The sequence below is a fragment of the Salmo salar genome, chromosome ssa19 (assembly GCF_905237065.1).
Source record: "Salmo salar chromosome ssa19, Ssal_v3.1, whole genome shotgun sequence".
NCBI classification, from domain to species: Eukaryota; Metazoa; Chordata; class Actinopteri; order Salmoniformes; family Salmonidae; genus Salmo; species Salmo salar.
In genome coordinates this window covers 57,964,322-57,991,464 of record NC_059460.1, presented here as the reverse complement: position 1 = coordinate 57,991,464, position 27,143 = coordinate 57,964,322, and the positions used below count along the sequence as shown (strand labels likewise).

Here is a 27,143-nt window from a genome sequence, read left to right as displayed (position 1 = left end):
TAATGTTTTGTACACTCAGTGTATGTACCACATCGTTCTGCTGAGGACAGTCTTGCGTGACCATGTTTCCTGACTGTGTTTTCTGAATTTTTCTCCCCCTGCAGGCAGGTGCTGGTGGTGCTATCCCAGCTGGAGGGCAACGCAGGATTTTCCATCACCCACCGGCTGGCCCACCGTAAGGCCGCCCAGGCCTCCCTAGGGGACTGGACCCCCACCAAGGCCACGCACAGCCCCCAGCTCACCCCCGACATCGACGGCCTGCACCGGCCACGGCCCCTATGACCACGGCCCCCCTTCACGCACACACACACACACACAAGCTGATGATACTCACGTTGACACACGCGTACGTGAACACATTCGTGCGGAAAGCGGGGGGCTGTGTGACGCTGGAATAAACGCATATGGATAGAGGGAGGGGGTGGATTGTGGAGACCTCCGTGGGAAGGATGACTGGACGGAGTACTGGCGTTTGTCTTCCTCTTCTTCCTCCTCAATCCATGAATGATGGGGACTCGATCCTGCCAAACCACCTGGATCCAGTTGGGAAGAAGGAGAGGAGAGTGGGTAGATGTGCCATTTTGGATGAGATGGGAGATGAAGGAGCCCTCCCAGGTGACGTCAGTGTTTCTAGAGGGGTCCTGAGACCCTCCAACCTCCAACGAACCAGGAAGGATTCTAGACCTAGCCTCGTCAACTACAACACTGTACTGTTTGTCTGTCTATGGACCAGGGATATTACCCAGACACCCTGACCAGAACAGACCAGCGCCCGTTCTTTCCCTAACCCCCAACAGATGTCAACGAACGCCCAGGAACACTGACTGTTGACCCCACATCCCAAAGGCTAAAGGTCATTCAAAGGCCAGGGTGGAGTGCTGTAACTGCTGAGCCACCTGATGGCTGTTTCCCCACAGAGCCAATCAACCACGCTGCCCTGACCCCCTGACCCCACTGTTCTTGGTCTATGGATCCACCCCACCGTACTCGAGGTAGAAGTTGCCTTGAGCTGGTCTAGGATCAGCTTCCCCTCCTCAAAGCCTCACTCCCAACAGGCACTGCTGTGTGAGGTTTAGTTCGGGATGGAGGGGGAGGGTTAGCTGCTCTCTCTGCCCCAAGCCCCCTGTCCTGCCTCCTGTACCCTGCACCTTTGGATCTGTCAACTATCAACAGGATGGGGGGGGGGTGTAGTACAATATTCTACACCATACTATGTGAGCCAAACCCGACTAGCGATTTTACCACAGTCATTTACATTTTTTAAAGAAGTTTTATTGTCTTTCTTTGGTCTGTGTTTTGTACGGTGCTTGAATCGTTTAACGAGCCGTCTAGGTTACCGTCTCTCCACCCGTCTCCTCTGTCTTTCTGTCTGTCGGTCAACTGTCCAAGCCCTCCCCCGTTTCTCTGCTGTTGAAATGCCGTGTTATTATTTCTCCACCTCAAATATAAGGTGGACTCTGACTCTGTTTCGAAGACAATGTCAAATCAATGTGTATCATAGACAGCTGTACCGTACGAGACATATAGCATAGCTGAAATCTTCAAGTTGTTGCACCTTGCTGTTTTCACTCGACTTGCTGTCGTTCGTTATCCATGCGGTCTAGATCTGTGTCATCATCAGCCATTTTCTTTTTTTTTTTCTTTTTTTTTAACACAGTTGTCTCTATGGCTGTTCCAGCATATCTGGTCAATATTATCTGGGTGTCGAGAAAGAGGAAATGTAACCTCTTGCCCTCTATTATCTCTCTCTGTCTTCCTCGTCTTACTGTCTCCCCTCAGTTCAGTGATCAATGCCGAAGGAGGCAAGAGATCTCTTTTTTTTTTCTGGTCTGTCTCCCCGAGGTTGATTGACTTTGCACATTCAGTCAAGCCTGTCTGCTCACATTTGGTACATCAAGTCTCGCTCCAGCATCAGCATCAACTCTTCAGCTATACAAAGCTGGTTATAGTCCTGTTGGGGGGGGAATACAACAGTGGAGGTCAATGGATCGTTGGCGTATTCAAAGTCTCCATTGTGGGTCTACCTGAATTGTTGGTCTGTCGTCTCCTTAAAGTGGAGACTATTAAGTAAGGGAATATTTGTAGAAGCCATGATTGTTTCGATAGTGAGTTTAGTTTACAGTTCATTTGATGGGGTAGACCTGTGTCATATTCATTATTCACCAGATGGAAGAAAATGGACTGAAACGGGGAGGGACTACCTGGACTTGTCCAATAAGAAGCGGTCATTTCCATTCAAGACGTTTTTCATTGCTTGCCCTAATGAACAGGATGAAATGGCCCAAAAGCACATTAGGGAACAAATTCTGCTTTTTAATAACGAATGAGAGATTTTATTGGACACAGACACGCACACAAACACACAAATGCAGACACACACATGCACACACACACACACGCATACACATACATACACTGAAGAGGCACCTGAGAAATGTAGATGTGAGGGCAGAATGTAGCGTTTTCTTCCCTCTCCGGCAATCTTGGAGCATTGTGTGCCATATTTCCCAGGATGCACAGGGAACAGTGAGGGATGTGAGTGATGTCACAACTGTTGTTCATGTTTTACGCCAGAGCCATCAGACTTCTAGCCTGGTTGACAATGCAGTGAGTGTTCAGTCTGATTTAACCAGACTTCACCAAGGCAACACAAATCCCTCATTTTAAGCTGAAACAATTTACTCGCTCCATCTCCCGTCAGAGGAGAAAATCCTTAAACACGATACCGTCTTAGTTCGCCGAGGTTTGGGAGATTTCTTGGGAGTTAAGTGGAAAAACTTAAGATGTAACTTAAGTCTTAAGTTAAGGCAGAACTAGAAATCTTTCTTTTATGTAATAAAAATTAATTGGGAAAACTTGGGAGAGAAAGAAAGTTTGGGGGTGCACTTGAAAGATGATTTGTTTAGGCTATTTGGATGTAATGATTTGCATAAATACATTCACCTTCCTTTGCATGTGTTCGAATGTACTGTAGTGTCCCCCCCAAAATAATGGAAGAAAGACCTTGAGCCGACGATGATGTCACACATATGACAGTTCTGACACCACTCATGACAAATAAATAGCCTGACAACGTCATGATACGTGCAGTCTCGTGCAATACAACCACTTCTAACTTGTTGGATAGCCAACTAGTAGCATATTTCATGACGGTGTCATCAAGTACTGTATGTATTATGACCATAATGTACTTCAACTTGTCCACTGTTACAGTCAATGTTTAACATGTACCGGAACACTTTCAGGAGAATTGAGTATTTGCTCTCTGTGATTGCAGCCAAGTAGCTGTCCATTCTGTGTGTTAATTCATTTATTATTGTAAAAAAGAAAGAAAATGATTTGATCAAAGCACAAAGGGAACCTGCTCTTATTATCGCAAATGTAAAATGTGTGCGAGAAGGTCGGGATACATACAGTACGTATGCGTGTGTAAGCTGTGGATATGATGAGTACTGCCTGAGTGAACCATCCATTGTTTGATAGGTGACAGAAAAAAAAGGAATGTTTATATGTTTTAGCCCAGTGGGACTGTATTTTCTCGGAAACTGAAACCTGCACTGAAAAATACCTGAAATCAAAGGCACCTCAAAATGTCAGCGTCATGAGGCTCTGTGACTTCACTTTACATGTTGTGTGATTACATTTAGTTTTTTGTTGTTGTTGTTGTTGATATCTGTTTTTATTCGTGTTGTCATTTCGCTCTCTCTCTCTTCATGTCGTTCCTGTGGATAATTCTATTCGTCTCGTGTTGAGTTGTGGTGGTGACTCTTCCTGGCAGTAGGGGTTGGCCCGTGGTGTTCACAAGAGGCTGTGGCCATTCACAGTCCATAGCCAACAGCCTCTAACTATCTGGTTCTGTCTTTTGTAAACTGTACAGACTCCAGTGCTATAATCCACCCCAACCGAGACAGTGAACCAACTGTTTTACCTTGTAAAAAAATCTAATCAAATCCAACATAATGCTGTAACAGAAAATTGATCTCTTATTTGGGCAGAAAAGTGATATATAGAGTATTTTATTGATTTTGGGGGTGGGAAATATATGAGTATATGTATAAAAACCTATGTATGTTTAATTTTCAATCTCAGGTTCCAATGGACCAAATAAAGTTTTTTTTAAATAAAACATTACAACTGTTAGTTTGTTAATATGCCCTCACTTATGTATCTGCTTTCTCTTCTAACTCTCCTACTGTTCAATAAGCGAGTACAGGTAGTCAACATGTCTGCATGCGTTGTCATCTGGCTACAGGAGTTTTGTAGCATATGGACAGTTCTTGACAACCTTATGTCAATAGTATTCTCTGTTTTTATTGGCTGCAGCTGGAAGAAATGTGAACTATGCTCTTCGGTGTCAGTTTCCATACTCGTCTTCCCTGGTGCTCTGTCCTTACTTCCTCTGTCCAGCAGAGAGCAACGCCGCATGTGAGGCTGATGCAGGGTAGAGGAACGTGCCTTGATAACCAAGAAGCATATGTCAGACTCCCTGTGAAATCACTCAGAACCCCTTCCCAAACCAACCAACCCCTTAACAACCCCCCTACCGTCTACCCCTTTCAACCTGTATTTCACTTAACCTCCTTTTGCTTTTAAAGCAACATTGAGATTCTACTTGTAATGGAAAAGCGCTATATAAAATAAATGTATTATTATTATTAACCTCCACCCCTCTCTCCTCCATCCCCTCAAACCCTCCCTTTGCCCCCCCCTCAAACTCGGATGCCAGTAATCGCCCAGAGCTCAGGCATCAACACTTTGCCTTGCCCCCCAGCTCAGGCCAGCTCGTAGGGGGATAGGTTTTCACTGCATTGCACAACCACCACCCAACCTGGGGAGTTGTCAATCACCCTCACCATCCCTCACCAGGCAGTCTGGAGTGAGGAAGAGACTAGAAAGAGAGACCCAGTGAAGAACCAGGAATCTGGAAAAGTCTAGACCACATTCCTCTGAACCGGGCCTGACAAGGTATTGTGAAGTTATTTTGGTTTACCTGTGTGAGTCAATAGAAAAAACAAGTTTCCATGTTTACCGGTGTTGCTGTAATTTGTCTGTGTAGTGGTTCAGTATAGTGATGTAGTGATTTAGAATATACAGCCTGTCTGTAGTGAATGTTGACAGTATGGTGCACTGAGTGATTGACTTCTTGGTCAGAAGCATCTCTTGAGATTTGAAACTTTTCCTCTCGTGGGAAATCTATTAATTCTATGCTTTGCCCTCCTTGTGCCCTTTAGATATGAAACATATTGATATACTGTAGTTCTTTGAATTTGGCCCCTTGAAGATACATTTTCCAGACAGGAAAAAAAAGTTATGAAAAAAATATTAGAAAACGCATTTTTATGCCTTGCACATACAGTATGCAATATTTCTGACAAAGAGAAATGTCCACTTTCACACTTTTCTTGGAAACTTTCTGTACAGTTCCAGTATGGAACGTCTGTACCTCTATACAATTTTAAAGTTACACAAACCCACAGTATAGTCAGTGTGTGGGTATATGTATACACCAGAAAATGTTAGGAATTTGTCTGCAAAGGTCATTTTATCTTTAGTGCATTTCTGTAGTGCTTTTGGAGCCAGCCTTTTCAAGGATAGAGTTTCAATACATCCAGTGTCTCTGGGTTTTACCCTCTCCCTGTTCACCAAGCTTCTACAAGCCTCATATCACACATTCTTCGAAGAGAGAAATGTATGTTTACAATATACACTACCATTCAAAATTTCTGGGTCACTTAGAAATGGCCTTGTTTTTGAAAGAAAAGCAATTTTTTTGTCCTTTAAAATAACATCAAATTGATCAGGAATACCTTGTAGACATTGTTAATGTTGTAAATGACTATTGTAGCTGGAAACAGCAGATTTTTTATGGAATATCTACATAGGCGTACAGAGGCCCATTATCAGCAACCATCACTCCTGTGTTCCAATGGCACGTTGTGTTGGCTAATCCAAGTTTATAATTTTAAAAGACTAATTGGTCATTAGAAAACCCAGAACAGCTGAAAACTGTTGTTCTGATTAAAGAAGCAATAAAACTGGCCTTCTTTAGACTAATTGAGTATCTGGAGCATCAGCATTTGTGGGTTCGATTACAGGCTCAAAATGTCCAGAAACAAAGCACTTTCTTCTGAAACTCGTCAGTCTATTCTTGTTCTGAGAAATGAGGGCTATTCCATGTGAGAAATTGCCAAGAAACTGAAGATCTCGTACAACGCTGTGTACTACTCCCTTCACATAACAGCACAAACTGGCTCTAACCAGAATAGTAAGAGGAGTGGGAGGCCCGGTGCACAACTGAGCAAGAGGACAAGTACATTAGAGTGTCTAGTTTGAGAAACAGACGCCTCACAAGTCCTCACAACTGGCAGCTTCATTAAATAGTACCCGCAAAACACCAGTCTCAACGTCAACAGCGAAGAGGCGACTCCAGGATTCTGGCCTTCTAGGCAGAGTTCCTCTGTGCAGTGTCTGTGTTCTTTTGCCTATCTTAATCATTTATTTTTATTGGCCAGTCTGAGATATGGATTTTTCTTTGCAACTCTGCCTAGAAGGCCAGCATCCCGGAGTCGCCTGTTCACTGTTGATGTTGAGACTGGTATCCCTATATTTCCCTGTGTAAATCCCTCTATATATTTAGTATATAGATTGTTATACAACCTGTTAATTTACAGTCATGTAAACCCTTGCAGGTGGGTGCTACAGACTGTCAATACACCCTGTGTGTTGATACTGACAATACACACGCTGTGGGATGATACACACACTTATGCAAGTGGCCATGAGGGGATTGATTCACTGTAGCAGTTGGGATTTGGCGTCGAAGGGCAACAGGCTGGTCGCCTAATTTCTGACATCTCCTGACCTTCCCTAATGGAGCTCTATTCTCCAGGGTTTCTGTTCCAGAGTATTACCATCCTGTTAGGGGGACTCTGACATCAGGGTATCACGCCAGAATAGGATAAGGGAGACCCTGTTACCCCTTTTTAGCTTACATTTGTTTGTCAGTGACTTTAGCGTTTTGCCAGAACCGTAGTGGAAGATGGGGAAGGGGCTGGAAGGTGTCTATTTTATTGAACCTTTATTTAACTAGGCAAGTCAGTTAAGAACAAATTCTTATTTACAATGACGGTCTAACCCGGCTAAACCCGGACGACGCTGGGCCAATTGTGCGCCGCCCTATGGGACTCCCAATCATGGCCGGATGTGATACAGCACGGATTCGAACCAGGGACTGTAGTGGTGCCTCTTGCACTGAGATGCAGTGCCTTTAACCGCTGCACCACTTGGTACCACGGTATGAGTCATAATACCCATAAAACATAGCGGTCAAGCAAGGAAATGGTTCCAACCGTTTTTCCACCATTAGAAACACTTAAAATAAGGGATGTGTTTCATGTAGGTTTACCCTTGTGTGACTTTTCGATAACCGTATAAATCTCTGTAGGACAAGGTGACACCAATATATTTGCCTGTATTTAGCCCCCAAAAATGAAATGCTAATTGGCTGCTAATGTGGCTATCATAAAGAACTACAAATGCCATGATGATCTGGACGAGACTGCCGAGGCAAAGGTAAGAATCTCTGAATTAACTATGTTAGCTAAATTTAGTAATGAATAATTTGGCAAAATGTCTTTTAAATTGACAATTCAGAGAGTACAGTAATATGTTTCACCTCAAAGAAAAGTGGCATGTTTAAATATGAGATGAGGGCAAGCAGTTCAACACAGGTAGGTCACATTCACCATTTTGGGCTGTATATTATGGTCTATTATGACATCACATCCACATAAGTGTGTGAGATTCTAGAAGTCTCATTATTTGTGAACCAATTATGATGTCACAACTGATCAATAAATTCCAAATGTTCAGTTTGAACATTCTGGTGTCTGACTGCTGAAAATAGAACACTAGTATCCAAGGCAATCTAGCAGATTCCTCCTGAGATATAGCTAACACAGTAGATCACCATAAAATATAGAAAGTGCTACTAGACTACAACTTAGTTGCAGAACGAGGTTGGAAGAAGGCCACTGTCAATCTCCTTGATGATGAGGAGATTCTTGCAGCCGCTACAGGAAGATAATGTTTTAACAGGGAACCTTGGAGCTGCCAGTAGCAACTCCGTTCAGCCTGCCCTGCCATCTCAACCCAAGGCCACTGAGAAGCTTCCAGCGCTCAAACAAAACAGTTTAAATACCTCCAGAATCCCAGTACTGGAGTTGACTGAAGAAAGAAAGGGTGCTCTGCAGCGACTTGCCAGTTCGAAGGCTGTGGAAAAGAAACCACATCCTCCCTCCAGAATCCCAGTACTGCAGAAGAAGAGGTCCATCTGCAATGGGAAGAGTCAAGGACTGCATGTAGCTCCAACATCTCAGCAGTCAGGGAAGGCTACTGTTCCTCCCATCCGGAAGCCACTGCAACCCATCCGTACCAAGAGGGATCAAACCTGCGTGGTGAAAGACATCTACCTCCATAGTACCAAGCCATTGAAGGCAGTCCATGGAGCCAATATGGTCTCCAAGATGCCACTGCCTCCCATTAGAGCCAGAGTCACTGTGCCAAACAATGATGCTAAGAAGAAGCCATTCCAGCCAGTCAGACCAGAGGGCAGCCCTCGTCCTGCTGCTTCAAAGTACAGAAGGCAGGTTGTGAAGAAACACGTTCAGTTCAAGACTCAGACCCTAACTGTACAGGATCTACCGCCGTGCCCCGATGAGATGGTATGGGACGTCTTTAACTCAGAGGCTGAGCAGGTGATGGCATATATGAAGGCCAAGCTGATCAGTGTCACCCAAGAATTGAAACTGATTAAGAGTGGGGCCAAGATGGATGCTCAGGCTTTGGAGGAGAAACACGCAAAGGAACAGTTCAGAAAAAAGGTGGAGAAGTTCATCCAGGAGATCTGCCTGATGAAGGTGGATTCTGACCTATGGGAGATGATAAGAGACAACGAAGAAGAGGAAGAAAGGATTGAAGAGGTGAGGAGAAATGGAGAAGAAAGCAGTGTGGCAAGTAAGCCAAAGGAGACAGCCACGAGATACACTGTTAGCAAGCCAAAGGAAGTCAAGAAGGGTTTGAACATGGAAGAGAAAAAGGAGGACAGACAGGTAAAGTAGCTTGACATTCCAAAGCCATGCTAACTGTTGATCTAGTGTAGTGTTGGTGATCACGTGTGTTTTTATCAGAGGAGGCTGATGGGAGGAGTTATAGGAGGATAGGATCGTTGTAATGGCTGGAATGAAATGATTTGATCGGAATCAAACGTGGTTTCCATGTGATTGATGTGTGTGATACCGTTCCTTTTGTTCTATTCCAGCCATTACAATGAGCCCATTACAATGAGCTCCTCCCACCAGCCTCATCTGGTTTGTACATATTGTATATCTTGTCTTTGTTGCCCAGCTGCCCATTATTTGTCCCATCTGATAACATCCATTCATTCAGGTGGTGTTGAAACGTCGATTTGGGATGAGTGCAGCCAACTCCAAGCTGAAGCAGTGTGAGCACTGCGGCCGGTGCTTTGATCCTAGTCGCCTGGAGAAACACAGCGAGATCTGTGCCAAGCTCTCCTCCAAGAACTCTAGACGAGGGGTCTATGACTCCACCAAGCACCGTCTCAAAGGCACTGTACTGGCTGGCTACGTGAAGCGATCCGTGGTGTGATGCACCAAGGGACCTGAGTCTGTCACTCTTTTGTATTTTGGATTGAACAGACAGACATACAGTGACTGATAAACCACCTGCTGCCCAAATGAGGACTTCTACCTTGGAATCTGTGAGGGTTCCAATAAGAGGCAGTACTACTAGGAGGCAGTATTTTATCCAGAAACATCTAAACCAACAGTGTTCAGCAGTTCCTCAAATCTACAGAAACACCTGTATAAAACACCTCAATAAAATCAAATCCCAATACTCATCTAATGTCTGGCTTTCATTTCGAGGAATGTTTCTTAACTTAATTAAACTCCACATTTTCAATGTTTTACTCATCATAGGATGTAATAACACCAGTAGAATCATGCAAATCAATTCAGATTTTATTGGTCACATATTTAGCAGATGTTGTTGTGGGTGTAGCGAAACGTTTAAGTAAAAAAAACTGTGTGAAATAATACATGTGCACTTCTAACTAAGTCATACTTCATTCCTTAAATCATTCTGAATTGAGTGAGATTAGTGGACATAACATAAGGTTATGATTTCCTAGTGGATGTGTTATACATTTTGATCTGTAACTGAATAAAAACATTTTTTTATATATTTTTTTTTAGAAAGTGGGATATCCTAGTGGTCTGTCCTTCTGACCTCCCCACTATCCCACCACACCCTCCCCAATTACTTGTCTCTCTGAGATCTCATTACTATCCCTGCTCCTTGTCATTGTCAATCTGGGCTCTTGGGGCATAACAGTGTCCCATTATTTACCCCAAGAGTTTCTGGGTTCTGCCTGTCAATCAAGTATAATGTGACTTCCTGAACCTCTGTGGCTTAGGCCACATGCTAGGAATATTTACTGCTGTAGACAATTGGCTGGTAAATAGAATAGTCCTTGTAAGTCACCATGGTGTGCCAGTTCTAAAACATAGCTTGTCTATGGTATCTATAGGACATATTTTGGTTGACCAAGTGTCTTGACGAAGCCGCAGAGTTGCAGTTGCTTGATCATCATGTCTGTCTGTCTGTCTGTCTGTCTGTCTGTCTGTCTGTCTGTCTGTCTGTCTGTCTGTCTGTCTGTCTGTCTGTGACCTTGTAACAACATTCAGACACATCAAAATGTCTGGACAAATCCCAGCTCTCCCAGAATCCTTTGCTCCAGGAATAGATGGCGTGTTCTCGGACCGCATTGGCTTCTACTCTCTGGACTCCAACGTCCCTGGCCTGTCCAAGGTCATTCTCAACAAACTCAACATGAAGGATTATGGGGAATACAGGTAAATATAGGCTGACGTGTAATCTGACAAACTCAATTACCAAGCAAGCACAAAACCAATAGCCACATTTCACCAACCCCAAACGTGTGCGCGCTGTCACTACATTTTAAAAGCTACTTTGACCCTTAGGGCCACCATACCAAACCTGTAATATTTTCTGGTTACACGATTTTACATCAATAAACAACATACTATTTGATTATTATTCTTTGTGTGAAAGCAGTTGTGTGTCTGTCTCACCCCAGGGCAGCTATTGAAGGAAATACTAAGGGAGGGGCGTTCCGTAACTACAAGGAGATGTTCCAGAAAATGGAGGAGACGTTTCAATTCTGTGCCAGCTGCAACAAGCTTCCAGAGCACCTGTCAGAGGGCCAGACACTCAAGCGTTGTGTGAAGTGAGTCAAAACATTGAGGAGTTGCAGGTCAATGAATGAAATGTAACCACAAAGTAGGCTTAGTGCCAACATTCACCATAACATAAACCCATTTCATGATAGTTATTAAAGTTGCTAAATGTTTACTTGTATAGTTTCATTGCTTATAAAGGACTTGTCAACACTGAGTGTACAAAACATTAGGAACACCTGCTCTTGTGGATGTCGATTAAGGCAGCCCTCCGCACCACTCTGAAGGCATTCAGTTGTACAGCTGACTAGGTATCCCCCTTTCCTTTTCCCTTTATTTCCATGACAGACTGACCTGGTGAATCCAGGTGAAAGCTATGATCCCTTATTGATGTCACATGTTAAATTCACTTCAATCTGTTTAGATGAAGGGAAGGAGACAGGTTAAAGAAGGATTTCTAAACCTTGAGACAATTGAGACATGGATTGTGTATGTGTGTCATTCAGAGGGAGAATGTGAAAGACACAAGATTTTAAGTGCCTTTGAACGGGGTATGGTAGTAGGTGCCAGGCGCACCGGTTTGAGTGTGTCAAGAACTGCAACGCTACTGGGTTTTTCACGCTCAGCAGTTTCCCGTGTGTATCAAGAATGGTCCACCACCTAAAGGACATCCAGCCAACTTCACACAACTGTGGGAAGCATTGGAGTCAAAATGGGCCAGCATCCCTGTGGAATGCTTTCGACACCTTTTAGTCCATGCCCCAACTTATTGAGGCTGTTCTAAGGGCCAAATCAAATGTTATTTGTCACATGCTCCAAATACAACAAGTGTAGACCTTACAGTGAAATGCTTACTTACAAGCCCTTAACGAACAACGCAGTTTTAAGAAAAACACCTACAAAAATAAGAAATAAAAGTAACAAATAATTAAAGAGCAGCAGTAAAATAACAATAGCGAGGCTTTATACAGGGGGTACAGAGTCAATGTGCGGGGGCACAGGTTAGTCAAGGAAATTGAGGTAATATGTACATGTAGGTAGATGTAAAGTGACTATGCATAGATAATAAACAGAGAGTAGCAGCAGCGTAAAAGGGGGGAGCAGCAATGCAATAGTCTGGGTAGCCATTTAATTAGATGTTCAGGAGTCTTATGGCTTGGGGGTAGAAGCTGTTTAGAACCATCTTGGACCTAGACTTGGAGCTCCGGTACCGCTTGCCGTGCGGTAGCAGAGAGAAAAGTCTTCGACTTGGGTGGCTGGAGTCTTTGACAATTTTTAGGGCCTTCCTCTGACACCGCCTGGTATAGAGGTCCCATGCCAAATCTTTTCAGTCTCCTGAGGGGGAATAGATTTTGTCGTGCCCTCTTCACTGCTGTCTTAGCCATGTTAGTTTGTTGTTGATGTGGACACCGAGGAACTTGAAGCTCTCAACCTGCTCCACTACAGCCACGTCGAAGAGAATGGGGGCGTGCTCGGTCCTCCTTTTCCTGTAGTCCGCAATCATCTCCTTTGTCTTGACCACGTTGAGGGAGAGGTTGTTGTCCTGGCACCACACAAAACGAGGTGCAACTCAATATTAGGAAGGCGTTCCAAATGTTTTGTACACTCAATGTATACAGAACGTTTCTAACTATTTGCTTATCAAAAAAGAGCAGATAACTTTGACATTTGCCTGCCAACCCCTCGATGCACTCTCTACAAAATGACATAATTCTATGGTCAGCAATGTCACAACGCAGACGGGAAGGTATTTTGATCTATTCCCCAATAGCTGTCATGTGATAAGCAGGTTGACCAGTGCCGTCCACACCACACATTCATGTGCAGCTCATTTCTTCAACAACATGATGATAGGACGGTCAGGTGCAGACAGAACGGCAGAATCACTGGGTCCTAGCCAAGGGCAAATTTAGCCAGGCGTTTTGACTCTCTCAGCTCTCGGCAACTCTGACTTTGTCCAGTTGGAGAAGAAACCTGCAGTTTCTAATGTCAATGCTATCGTATTTCAATATAAGAATCTATTATTGACCGTCATTCAGTTCCATTCCGGCCAGAAAGCTTTATAGCTGTGACTTGTTCAAAGTTAATACACAAACAGTATTGACACATCAAACGTGGGTTCAAATAACATTTGATTTCTTTCAAACACTTTGAGCATTTCATTGAGCCTGTCTGATGCGCAAGCTGGGCATTTTTGAGTCTCAGGAGGAAAGTACAAGTGATTCCTGGGGACAGAAGACAGTGCTGGTGACATTATTGCAATGTTGACTATGGGTGGCAGGGTCTTTGGCCTATAGGATTATCACCTATAAACCCATGGGGAAACTTCTTCACTGGTGGGTTGTGGCTTATGACTGGAAAGACCGCTTTTGTCAGAATTTGGTATTTCACAAATTAACGTCAATAGCTTTAGGTATAGTTCACAGACTAAAGGAAAGTTTTGCAACCTCTGCACTAGAAAATAGTTTGAAAACACTTCACCACCGTTAATTCAGAGACTCGCTGCCCAGAAAGTGGATAAGCTACTTTGTCCAGTCTGGATCACCTCATCAGCACTGAGGGAATTTGAAAAGAGGCTATGGACAAGGGCGACGGATAATTTAATACATGTAAATCTAAATGTGACCAGGTCTGGGGCTTAAAGTAGTGGATGCTGGGTTAGGGTATTATGGTTTCAGAGAGTAGCCAGGCAGCCACCCCGCCGACAGCATTATCTCTACCACCTAAACCATGCGGCCAGGCACAAGACTCGTGGTCGTATAATCAGCAGTAAATTTCCACCTAGATTCTGTCCTTTGCCGCAGCTATTTAATACCGGCTGCTCTTGAAAACAGGACAGACTCCAACAGTCTTAAATGTGTCAAAATGCCTCTGTTGATAGCTAAGGTCAGAGTTTGAACCTGGCCGTGGCATGACTCTACCCACCAATGTGATATGGCTACTATTGATATACCAAAACAATTTGGCCATTAATCGCACAAGAAGCAAGCCTGTGATGTGATTCAATAGACGCACTCTATTTGCATGTTCAACATAAATGTCATCCTCCTCTTTGCCCTACTTTCCTCTTTTCTCTCACACACGCAGGTGTCTGAATGTATACTACTGCACAAAGGAGTGTCAGAAGAAGGACTGGCCCCAGCATAAGATGTTCTGTAAGAAGCTGCGTCTAGTGGCAGTTGATCGGCTGGTGGAGTGGCTTATGTTTACAGGTGAGACGTAGGAAGGTGTGGGAGAGAGGTGATCTTGTAACACATTGCTTGACCATTTCTTTTGTATTTATAATCCCACACACTCAGCTTTTTCAAAGTGCAACCAATGCATATATCAGTTCATTGCAATACAATATTGAAATACAAAACAATCCTAGTTCACAGTGTCTGAAACCTTTAAATGGTGTACAACAAGGTTCCATATGAGGACCATTATTATTTTACATTTTTTCTCGTAATTGTTTTGTATGATATTCCACAGTATTACTAGGTTTTCTGTGCTGCTAAATAACGACAAACAGTTATCAAGGATCCATATTTCATACTACTTCTCTTTGCCACCCAATCAGGAGATCTCCCACTCACCACAGATAAGTGGTCCCTGCCAGCAGCAGAGGTGAAGGGCTGGGATGACTGGCTTGCCATACAAGGCAACCTAACCCCTCGTCTGGACGCCATCTTGTCTAGCACAAATATGGGAGCGCTTTGGAAAAATGCCTCTAGGCCAAGACCAGAAGATGCTGACCTGAGAGAGTCTGTATGGCGAGTTGAGAGCGAGTTCCTGTCTCGGGCCCTTTCTGTTGGCATGGCGATAAGACTCTTTGGCCTAGATCCTTACTTCAAACCACTCACCATCCATCTAGCAGGAGCCGGCCTAAATGAGACAATGGGAGCCCGACTGACAGACTTTGATGAACTGGACCGAATGTTTCCTGGACACAAGGGTCTGGAGGTGGTGATGGTGGGGCCAGAGGTGGTGGATGGGCCAATCATGAGGCCCCCTCTGACGAATTTTGGCCCCAAGACGAAGACCTTCATCAGTGCCTACAAGGGCCTCTACCACCAGTTCTATGAGGATATGGTGGAGACCGAGAAAGCAGCTAAGCCAGATCTGGTGGTTGGATTCCATCCAGGTAAACATTTCCTTGTTTTAAATTCAATCCAAATTAAAAGAGGGTTAGGGTTGAAAGAATGGTAGTTGGCGTAATGAGTTGAATGCCCTCTTCAGAGTTCTGAGAAGTCTGTTTTAGTTTGAAACGTGTTATTGCCAGATTTTGCCACTTCAAGCTATTTTAAGGGTCTAATCTCGTCACTCAGAACCAAATCTCGCGTGTGTCCTGGCCATCTGGTAACAGTCTGTCCTGAGAGATTAAGCAGAGTCAAACACAAGTGGTCAGCTGTCTTTGAGAGGGAAATAGTCTGCTTCAGGGCCAGGATGATGGGGGAGGAGGAGAGTTACTCACTAAATTAGAAAGATGTGTTTAGGCCAGACTTTTACTGGGCGTCTTGGTGATTCATGGCGACAGCTGGGCTGGACCTGGCACCAGATTGCTGGACTCTGGAGTTTACTTAACAGGCAGCCCCCAACTTGGGGTGACAGGTAGCCTAGTGGTTAGAGCGTTGGGCCAGTAACCAAAAGGTTGCTGGATCGAATCCCTGAGCTGGCAAGGTAAAAATCTGTCGTTCTGCCCCTGAACAAGGCAGTTAACCCACTGTTCCTAGGCCGTCATTGTAAATAAGAATTTGTTCTTAACTGACTTAACTCCCTAGTTAAATAAAGGTTAAATATATATATATATTATATATATATATATATATATATTAAATATATATATATATTATAAAAAGTTGGTCTTGCATGTGTTTTATTTGGGTTTTATATGGCGTCTCTGCTTCAGGCTATATATATATATATATATATATATATATATATATATATATATATATATATATATATATATATATAAAAAAATTTAACCGTTAACACCCCTGGCAGTGCCCTTTTCCCATCCAAACCCAGGCAACCATAGTCAAGCCCCATCTCTGTAGATACTAATGAAAGCTGAGAACCACTTAGAGGGTGGAGGTAATAAAGTGTTTTCATTCTAATGCCACATGTAAAGGTGGTCCAAGCAAAGCTGTTTACAGTGCATTGACAACAGTGACGCATCCAACTTCAAAACATGCACTTATTTTACCTGTTACTCTTTTAACAGTAACTTGACTCACTGATACAGACTAGTATCTCCTCTGCTTTAAACTGGCTAATCTCTACAATGTTTCAAACTATCCATGATGGTTACATGCCAAGAATGTTTGACTCTCCAACTGGAAACTCATCAAAGACAGCTGATGGAGGAGTAATTGGTGACATCTTCACAGCAAAGATAGAGCCTGAAGCAGAGACGCCATATAAAACCCAAATAAAACACATGCAAGACCAACTTTTTGAAAACCATATTACACTGCCTTTTCTCCTCCTTACAATGTTAAACTACCCTCATAGCAGAAGTATAACGAATCCAGATAATAGTCCTAATTATGGTATATTTAGAATCTTTGTCCCACATTCAAAATGGCGGCCGGCCCTGTAGCCGGTGATAATTGCGACCAGTAACAGTCATGATGTGGTGTCTCTCTGTCACCTTATCTCCTAGAGGGATAAACGTTGCTTAGTCCGTGTTAAATGTTTTAGCGCCATTTAAATTGTAACCTTGGGTGTACATTTCATAACATGCATTATTCACCCACAAATCCTCTCCTTCTTAGGTGTGTGTTCTTTCACGAGACACGGTGGGGCATAAGATCGGGTTTCATTTGATACCCTAGATGAGTCAACATTAGAGGCTTTACACTGTCCCTGTAATAAGCTCCCTCAGGACGCCTTTTCTGAACATGCACTCGATTGTTGCTGACATTCCTGTTTGCAATACCGTAGCTTCTTTAATGTGCCCTCTGTATATCCATATTTTGAATGAGATATGGACGCTTTCTGTGTGCAAAACAGTGTATGCACAACGATTAGATTCTATTCTCTTTTTTCAGATTCAAGTTGAGACTCATTCAATGTGTTGTCCTTACTTGAGGAGATTCATTCATGTGTGTCTTTCTCTTTGTGTCCCAGGGTTTCATGCCACACAGGGTCTGGGAGAAGGCTGGCTGCCCAGCCTCCTCCTCCTCAGAGACTTCAACATCCCCTCATTCTTCACCATGTTCAAGTAAGTCACCTCACCTCTATGCTTTAAGACAGTGGTGTTCAGAAGTGGCGTTCGGGGGGGGGTTACCTGACCAGGACCTGACAAGTTACAGGGTTGTAACTGGTCAGGTCAACTGGCAAGGCTTTGCCCAAAGCTAGGATTGTTGTTGACTTAAATAGGGTTAAGATATCATATGTGTTTTTCTGTCTGTCCATAGTGAGATGGAACTGAACTGTTCCCTGCAAATTCTGTCAGAGTTGGAAATGCATATCAAGGGCAGTGGCCCCAACCCCTTTTCATCCCAGAAGCCAGAGCAGATCCAGGCCTGTCCCAACAAACCACCTTCATACTGCAACTCCCACTTCCTCTATTTTCAGGGCCTACTGGAGCAAGAAGAGCTTGAGCAACCGGACAATTCTAGAACTTATTGGAAGGTTTAAAAAGTATAAAATGAATACCCTCCAGTCTAGGGTTTGCCACATTAGCATCCTGTATTGTTCAAATGGATGCTTTTAGTGTATTATGGTGTTGCTCTCCTTTGTATCTCTTGTGTATGATGAAGCTATATACATTTATGGTGTCTGTGTGTCTAGTTTAGTTTTAATGCTGAATCATTCACTTAGTTTGGTAAAGCCTACATGTTATGTGTGCACACAGTTGCACGCAGGCCGACCAACTGAATAGTGAAACTGAAAACTCATTTGGTTAATAAATACAATAAAAATATGTTACACAAATAAGTGGACGTTCCAGAAGTGTGATAATTGTCCATCAATATTTTAAGTTGAATTATGAATCATTCGGTGTCGAAACCGAGTGCATTCCATTCCATTGACTCAATCCAATCCACATCAATAGATGCTTGTGCGCCAGTCTTGAATAGATCTCCATCTAGTGGATTAAAATCGTAAATGCACTCCTGAATACAGTCAAATGCCCTATCTGTGATAAAAATTCAATTTTAGAAGGCTATGATAGGCTGATATATAAGCATACACATTCAGGTATTTAGGCCTAGGTATACTGAACAACAATCTAAATACCACATGCAACAATGTCATTGATTTTACTGAGTGAGGAAATCAGTCAATTTAAGTGAATTCATTAGGCCCTAATCTATGGATTTCACATAACTGGGAATATAGATATGAATCTGTTGGTCACAGATACATGGGCCTTAGGATCTCGTCACTGTATTTTTGTGCATTCAAATTGCCATCAATAAAATCCAATTGTGTTTGTTGTCCGTAGCTTATGCCTGCCCATACCATAACCCCACCGCCGTCATGGGTCACTCTGTTCACAATGTTGACATCAGCAAACCGCTCATCCACACAACGCCATACACGTGGTCTGCGGTTGTGAGGCTGGTTGGGCGTACTGCCAAATTCTTTAAAACGAGGGTTGGAGGCGGCTTATGGTAGAGAAATGAACATTAAATTCTCTGGCAACAGTTCTGGTGGACATTCCTGCAGTCAGCATGCCAATTGCATTCTCCCTCTCAACTTGAGACTGCACATTTTAGAGTGGCCTTTTATTGTCCCCAGCACGAGGTGCACCTGTCTAATGATAATGCAGTTTAATCAGCTTCTTGGTATGCCACACCTGTCAGGTGGATGGATTATCTTGGCAAATGAGAAATACTCACTAACAGGAATGTAAACAAATTTGTGCACAACATTTGAGAGAAATACGCTTTTTGTGCGTATGGAAAATTTCTGGGTACTTTTATTTCAGCTCATAAAACATGAGACACTTAACATGTTGCGTTTTTATTTATGTTCAGTGTATTTATTTAGGCCTAATATTTATATATATTATATATACACACACAGTATATTGAATCTAAACTGGAGATTCTTCAAAGCTTATGAAAATCTATATTACAACAGTCTACTACTGAAAAGTATACAGCCTTTAGCATAGCCTACTGTAGGCAGGTAGGAATACCATCCAATATTTTCTATTTATTACAACTCGTAAAAAATATATATATATATTGGCCTACAAGTGGAATGAGTTTAGAGAAAGTTTATATGAAAGAAGTGAGACCACCTGAAGAGACAGGAAGGCTCTAGAGTTATCAGACAGTTCTGGAAGGGGGAGCACAGGTGGTATAAGTGGCCGGCGCAGCCACCGCCGCGAATCAAGCAAGCTCTGCGAGAAGGCTCATTCAGCAACGTGCGTTACTTCAAGAGTTCCAATGACAGATAACAAGAGGTAAGCAAGCGGCTTTATTGATTGAGAATTACCAGGTATAGGCTAACGTGTGCATGGTCTCTCCCCTGCCTCGTGTTTGTGTTATGCCACAATGTAGACACTGAATGCCCCCATGGGTTTTACTATGTCTATTGCGGGACTGGACACGCTATGGCAATCAAATGTGCACTGAGGAGTTACTGAGGGAAGAGATTAGGAACATAGGCCTACATTCAGATGTGGTCAAGGCCATGATGGTTTTATGTGTCTCATAACTCTATTGTCACAGTCAATATGATGTTCAATTTATAGGTAGTATTTCCTCTACTAAAGGAATTTGTCATTCTATTCTGTGCAGGTTTTAAAAACATTATTATCTGGGTGTGGGTCCAACAAGACAACGTATCTAACACAGTCTTTTTTTTATATACTGATAATTCAAGCCTTTATTAGAATAATATTGCAATCTGTGTTTCATGTGGCATGTTCTCGAACCCCCCCCCCACCCACCCTGCCCTCTCCCTCAACCCTCTCCATATATGGCAGGCCAAATACTCCAATCTAAAAATAATGTGCTTCACATTGGTCAGTAGTGGGCCTTATGATTGGGTAGCACACCAACGAAAAAATAGCTGCAAGACAGGTCATGATTTGGCCCGATTTGATGTGAGTTGGGGTCTGATCCCTGGCTAATACATTTGCCTTTCATGTATCAACATAAATCTTTGTGTGATTCCTTTTTAACCCCTCCATGACCAACCCAACCGGCCACCCACACACTCACCTTATTATAGAAATCCCCTCATTGAGTATAGGGTGTTGTGTTTCTATAGCATGCATTTCTGTGGTTCTCATTGTAAAAACATTTTTTACACACATTTTACAAGCTATCTTGCCTTTGAAGTTAGTTAGACATGAAGGCCTACTTTTTATTGTCCCTGTCAAGTTTGAATTCAAAAAAGCTTTATTGGCAATGGCATTGCAGAATGTGGTACAACAGCATTATAGAAGAGAATGATGTTTTTAAATTAAAAATAATTATTGTCTCCATCGACCACTTTTTAGTGCCCCAGCACCAGGGGGTAAGGCCAAAGCCATGGCCTTCAAGTCTCAGAAAGAGATGTTTCAGAAGATGGAAGAATCGTTCAAATTCTGCGCCAGTTGCAGAAAGCAGCCTGGTCAGGTTTCAGATGTACTAACGCTCAAACGCTGTGTGAGGTAATTATGAGAAAGACAGAATGAAAAATGTACTTGAACATGAAACTTGCACTCCATTATGTATTGTACAGGTTACATGATCCAAAATCTATCTGGTTGGAAGTAGGTGCACTGTCCTCACAGGTTCTTTCCTTCCCCTTCCATCCTCTCCCTCATCCTGACTATCACAGGTGTCTGAATGTCTACTACTGCAGTAAAGAGTGTCAGAAGGCTGATTGGCCTCAGCACAAGAAGGTCTGCTCGGAGTTGCGTCTCGTAGCCATTGACCGACTGGTGGAATGGCTCGTGTTCAAAGGTAAGAGAAGGCAGATAAAAGAGGAATGAGCCATGACATTGGGTCAATTGCTACATGATTGTCGTGGTTTAGATTAACAACGTGCGCTGCGGGTCCTGACCTCGACACTAGGAAGAGCCATCGTCCTCTGTTATTTGTCATGATGACAGCACCACCTATCTGAGATCATTTTGAAAAATGAATTAAAAAGATGTTCCACAGGGTTTGATTCTAGGACCATTTCCTTTTAGTATTTTTTATGACAGTTATTCTCTGAACAGTGTATTCAAATAAATAAAAAGAGACAACACCAGGAGGATAGCACCAACTTCAGGATAGCCCAGACTGATTTTTCATACTCCCCCTTCCTCTTATCCAATCAGGAGACCTCCCATTCTCTACAGGGAAGTGGACCCGGCCTCAAGGGGAGGTGAAGGGCTGGGATGACTGGCTTGCCATGCAAGGGGACCTCACCCCCCGTCTGGACGCCATCTTGTCGGGCACTGATATGACAGACCTTTGGACCAACGCCGGCAGGCCCAAGCCAGAGGACGATGACCTGAGAAAGTCGATTTGGCGGGTATCGAGCGAGTTCTTCTCCCGACCGATGACTATTTCCCTAGGGTTTAGACTGTTTGGCTTAAACCCGTATTCCAAACCCCTCACCATCCACTTGATAGGGGTTTCTGACAATGAGACCCTGGGAGCCCGACTGACAGACTTTGATGAACTGGACCGAATGTTTCCTGGACACAAGGGTCTGGAGGTGGTGATGGTGGGGCCAGAGGTGGTGGACGGGCCAATCATGAGGCCCCCACTGACTAACTTTGGCCCCAAGACGAAGACCTATATCAGTGCCTACAAGGGCCTCTACCACCAGTTCTTTGAGGAGCTTGTGGAGACAGAGAAAGCAGCTAAGCCAGATCTGGTGGTTGGATTTCACCCAGGTGAGAAGCTCTGCCATTGTGCAATTTCCAGCTTTTCAAGGAAATAGAATTGACAAAGTTTGTGTTTCCTAAAACTCTAGTTATTTCATGATACAACAAATGGGAAAGAAACAGATTAGGACTTTGCCTGGTTATAAACTTGTTGGTTTTGAGGTTGAAGCTTTGCTGGTTGAGTTGTTCTTGTCTGAGCTAAGCTCTGTTTGACTTCCTCTGTCTCCTACAGGGTTTAATGCCAGTCAAGGCCTCGATCAGGGCTGGCTACCAACACTGCTGCTCCTCAGGGACTACGAGATCCCCTCCTTATTTACTGCACTAGAGTAAGCCCCACATAACCCTGATCTTAATACCCTCCATAGCATAACAGAATCCTCCATATTTATCAAATCACATTTTATTCGTCACATGCTTTGTAAACAACAGGTGTAACAGTGAAATACTTACTTACGGGCCCTTCCCAACAATGCAGAGAAATAATACAGAGAAATAACATTAAAGTAAAACACGTAATAATAAAAGTAATAATAAATACACAATGAGTAACTTGGCTATATACAAGGGGTACCAGTACCGAGTCGATGTGCAGGGGTACAAGATAATTGACGTAGATATGCACATATAACTAGGAATAAAGTGACAAGGTAATAAACAGTAGCAGCAGCGTATGTGATGAGTCAAAAAAGTTGTGCAAAAAGAGTCAACGCAGATAGTCCGGTAGCTATTTGGTTAATTATTTAACTATCTGCATTGACTCTTTTTGCACTAACTTTTTTGACTCATCACATACGCTGCAACAAGTGTGGAATCAACAGGACCCAGAACAGCTTCTACCCCCAAGGCATAAGACTGCTAAATAGTTAGTTAAATAGTTAACCAAATAGCTACCGGACTAATTATTTAGCAGTCTTATGCCTTGGGGGTAGAAGCTGTTCTGGGTCCTGTTGATTCCACACTTGGTACATCGATACTGCTAGCTGTGTGGTAGCAGAGAGAACAATCTATGACTTGGGTGGCTGGAGTTCACTGTTGTCTACTACAAAGAATTGAGTGTGTAATTGTTGATCCTGCCTGATCCCCACAGGAAGACAGAGATGACCTACTCCTTGCAGATCCTCTCAGAGTTGGAGATGGATTTAAAAGGCAGTGGAGTCAACCCCTTTGCCTCCCAGAAACCAGAGCAGGTCCAGGGCAATCCTAACAAACCACCTGTATATTGCAACTCCCATTACTTCTGCTTCCAGGGCCTACTGGAAACAGTGGAGTTTGAAGAGCCAGAGGACGATTGAGAATTGAATTGAAGTCGAACACTAACGGGACATTGTTATTCAAGAGATAAAGAAGATTTTAGGTGTAGGGAGAAGACACGGATGTCATTTTTTATCGACTCCAAGTGAGAAAAAGAGGTGCAATACCTCATTGAAAAACAATAACAGTAGTTCAGTCAAGAGCGGAGGTACGTTAAAACATTTGCATCGACTATCGAATTGCTCATCCATGGTAAGTGGAATTATGAACATTTATCTCTCACAATTTGAATTTACTCATACAAAACCTTTGTCTTGTTGGCAGGCAATAGATTGTTTGCATAGATTTTGGACAGTAGCATTAGCACTCATTTTCTATGCGAGCCATGTGTTTCTGAGCCAATGTGCAATGAAGTGACAGTTGTGTACATTTACATACTATGTTATCTATGAAATGAGTTTGCATGTTGCTACACTTACTGTGGTTCAACAAACTGCTTACAGGAGATAGAGGTTGCTTTTCTAATCGCAGTCACAGTGATCATAAAAAAAAAAAGAAAATCAAAAAGCAGAACCAACACGCAATAATTAGTGAAGCCAAGTTGCTGGTATACTGGAACATGTTTAACTACAAAAGAGGACAGCAGCACACAGGTTTTCGATTTGCTTAGTTCATTATTGATTTCAAATACTATCAGCTGTTAGACTGCTGAAATAATTACGCAAATCTACATGTGTGTGTGGTCCTACATCTATAATCTTTAATCCATAAACACCTCAATGACATCAAGTGTACCTTTGTGGATTTTACATTTGAAGACATAAAAAAGCCAAGGCCATATATTCTTGCATTATGTTGATTTATTTGAAGGTATTTGTAAGTAGTGTTAAATAAAATGTATACATATGCTCTTTTTGAACATTTCTGTTCTGAAGTTTGTTGTTCTTGAAATATACATACTTTTTGTGAAGAAGTAGTATTGCCTTTTACCATTAAAGTGATGTTTCTTTTAAACAAAACATGCTCATCACTATTGTGTTGGCTCTTGGTTTCACATCCTGATATGGAGGGCCATATTGTTCTTATATTGATCGCGTTGGTGTCACTCATTTAAAATGAACACAAAAGGTGTCAAATCAAGATCAGCTATTAAAGACCAAAAACATAAAAAACTGTTAAGCAAATAAAATGTTTCCTCTGTTAGTGTTAACTTAGTAAGACTTCAGATATTAGGATTCAACTCGAGCCAAAACACTTAAAACCAAGTCCACAATGTAGATGTTGAGGTTGGCAATGGTCCCCACAGTAACCATGTCGTCATGGCAACAATAGTCACAGAGGCAGATTATAGTTAGGCTAGTGCCTGTAACCGAAGACGGGCCAGAGGATGACGGCAGACAGGTACAACACCACAGCCACTATGTTAAACACCAACTCCAACAGATCCATCCCAATACAGGAGATGAAGCATTCAAGTAGCTTGATCAGATGGATGAGCACAGTGCCAGGGAGGAAAACTGCATAGACCACCACGCACTACATCATGGCAGGCGGGCGGAAGACCCACCGCACACCCAGGAAGTAGTTGGTGGCGTCGGCCAGGATGATGCAAGCGAAGATGGCCTCTTTGAAGCGGAGGACCCCCCTGAGAATGGACAGATGGCTCTCCAGGCACTTAATTTTCCTGAGAAGATGATGCAGAAGATACTGCTGATGCAAGACAGGCAAGCAAATTTGATAGTGAAGAAGACTGTGGCGGCTGCGACCATGAGCGTGCACCAGAGGCGGTCGGTGCCGTTTTAAGATTGGGGAGGACAACTTTTTTTTAATGAGCATGGCCTTATTTCTATTGCAACATATTGGATGACTGTGATTCATATTCGATTCACCCAGCTCAATGTGTCATCGATAGATTTAGTCTACTACATGATACAAACATTTTCCCAATAACCATCATGAGGGTGCTACAACCTAACCTATGAATGAAAGTTTATGTATGTGGACAGGTCGAGAGAAAATTTGTAGTAATCAAGGACATAGACAGTTACACTTTCAATACCGCCTTGCACACTCTTGCCAGCTTCTAGCTGATCTAGGGCATAATCATTAGTCCAAACAGTTGCAAACGAGTTTCTGTTGGACAAATTCAGCAACGTTTTTCAACAGAATCGGCGTAATAAACACCCCTGATAACCCGCACGCGCACACAGTTCACTTTCATAGCAGCCACATAGCAGCCTCTGCGTCTCAGAGTAGGTGAACGGATGAAACCACGGCATTTAGAACCAAAAAACTCAAATTTGGACTCATCAGAACAAAGGACAGATTTCCACCGGTCTAAAGTCCATTGCTCGTGTTTATTGGTCCAAGCAAGTCTCTTATTCTTATTGGTGTCCTTTAGTAGTGGTTTCTTTGCAGCAATTTGACCATGAAGGCCTGATTCACGCAGTCTCCTCTGAACAGTTGATGTTGAGATGTGTCTGTTTCTTGAACTCTGTGAAGCATTTATTTGGGCTGTAATCTGAGGTGCAGTTAACTCTAATGAACTTACTCTCTGCAGCAGAGGTAACTCTGTGTCTTCCTTTTCTGTGGCGGTCCTCATGAGAGCCAGTTTCATCATAGCACTTGATGGTTTTTGCGACTGCACTTGAAGAAACTTTCCAAGTTCTTGACATTTTCTGCATTGACTGACCTTCATGTCTTAAAGTAATAATGGACTGTCGTTTCTCTTTGCTTATTTCAGCTGTTCTTGCCATAATATAGGGCTATCTTCTGTATACCTCCCCTACCTTGTCACAACACAACTGATTGGCTCAAACGCATTATAAGGAAAGAAATTCCACAAATTAACTTTTAAACAATGCACATCAGTTAATTGAAATGCATTCAAAGTGAGAATAACTCATGAAGCTTGTTGAGAGAATGACAAGAGTGTGCAAAGCTGTCATCAAGGTAAAGGGTGACTACTTTGAAGAATCTCAAATATAAAATATATTTTGATTTGTTTAACACTTTTTTGGTTACTACATGATTCCATATGTGTTATTTCATCATTTTGATGTCTTTACTAATATCCTACAATATAGAAAATAGTCAAATTAAAGAAAAACCCTGGAATGAGTAAGTGTGTCCAAACTTTGACTGATACTGTATCAAAAGTAAAATACATTTAAAATTGCTTATATTAAGCAAATCCGACGGCCCAATTTTCTTGTTTTTATTTATGTTTGTTGAGTCCACCATATCAGAGGCTGTGGGATGACCAGGTATGTTCTCTTGATAAGTTTGTGAATTGGACCATTTTCCTGTCCTGCTAAGCATTCCAAATGTAACGAGTACTTTTGGGTGTCAGGGAAAATGTATTGAGTAAAAAGTACATTATTTTCTTTAGGAATGTAGTTAACTAAAAGTTGTCAAAAATATAAATAGTAAAGTACAGCTACCCAAAAACACTACTTAAGTAGTACTTTCAAGTATCTTTACTTAAGTACTTTACACCACTGCCCTGCTGAAAGGTCAAATGAGAGGAATGGTGGCAGCATGTGCTACTACCAACACCACAGAGCCTCTGAGCTTGAGTGCAGCAGTGCAGAAACTTGCTGCACAACAAGAAAGTATGATGACCCTGAAACGTTCTTCAAAACATACCTTCAAAGCCAGGGCACACTGCTTCACAACACTGGATGAGTGAGTTTCACTGCTACAAATGGATTACAGATACCTTTTCATGGCTGCGTGGAAGCTGATGTGGAAGTGATGGGGAAGCACATTTTCACCGTAAAAATGCACCTGTG

At 42.7% G+C, this 27,143-nt stretch overlaps 4 protein-coding genes across 5 annotated transcripts in view; all 4 read left to right on the top strand.

Moving 5' to 3' along the window:
- Positions 1 to 4,128, top strand: part of capn15 (calpain 15) — an 80,380-nt gene extending 76,252 nt beyond the window's left edge. For both annotated transcript variants that reach the window (XM_014158877.2, XM_014158875.2), the window contains exon 12: positions 105 to 4,128. In XM_014158877.2, coding sequence (XP_014014352.1) covers positions 105 to 282 — 178 coding nt within the window. In that variant the 3' untranslated portion in view covers positions 283 to 4,128. The remainder of the gene's footprint in view (positions 1 to 104) is intronic.
- A 614-nt stretch (positions 4,129 to 4,742) lies between these two features.
- LOC106579197 (putative protein MSS51 homolog, mitochondrial) lies at positions 4,743 to 18,209 on the top strand. The gene is made up of 7 exons (XM_014158878.2): positions 4,743 to 4,965; positions 10,767 to 10,934; positions 11,180 to 11,329; positions 14,367 to 14,491; positions 14,842 to 15,405; positions 17,397 to 17,490; positions 17,687 to 18,209. The coding sequence occupies exons 2-7, from the start codon at positions 10,777 to 10,779 to the stop codon at positions 17,907 to 17,909; spliced, it is 1,314 nt and encodes a 437-aa protein (XP_014014353.1). The 5' UTR covers positions 4,743 to 4,965; positions 10,767 to 10,776; the 3' UTR covers positions 17,910 to 18,209.
- On the top strand, positions 8,463 to 10,722 carry LOC106579198 (zinc finger C2HC domain-containing protein 1C). Its single transcript, XM_014158879.2, has 2 exons — positions 8,463 to 9,110; positions 9,448 to 10,722. The coding sequence occupies exons 1-2, from the start codon at positions 8,514 to 8,516 to the stop codon at positions 9,664 to 9,666; spliced, it is 816 nt and encodes a 271-aa protein (XP_014014354.2). The 5' UTR covers positions 8,463 to 8,513; the 3' UTR covers positions 9,667 to 10,722.
- Positions 18,210 to 19,541: 1,332 nt separating the features above from the next.
- On the top strand, positions 19,542 to 24,379 carry mss51 (MSS51 mitochondrial translational activator). The gene is made up of 6 exons (XM_014158880.2): positions 19,542 to 19,689; positions 20,734 to 20,886; positions 21,057 to 21,181; positions 21,544 to 22,107; positions 22,331 to 22,424; positions 23,186 to 24,379. The coding sequence occupies exons 1-6, from the start codon at positions 19,673 to 19,675 to the stop codon at positions 23,388 to 23,390; spliced, it is 1,158 nt and encodes a 385-aa protein (XP_014014355.1). The 5' UTR covers positions 19,542 to 19,672; the 3' UTR covers positions 23,391 to 24,379.
- The last annotated feature ends 2,764 nt before the right edge of the window (positions 24,380 to 27,143 follow it).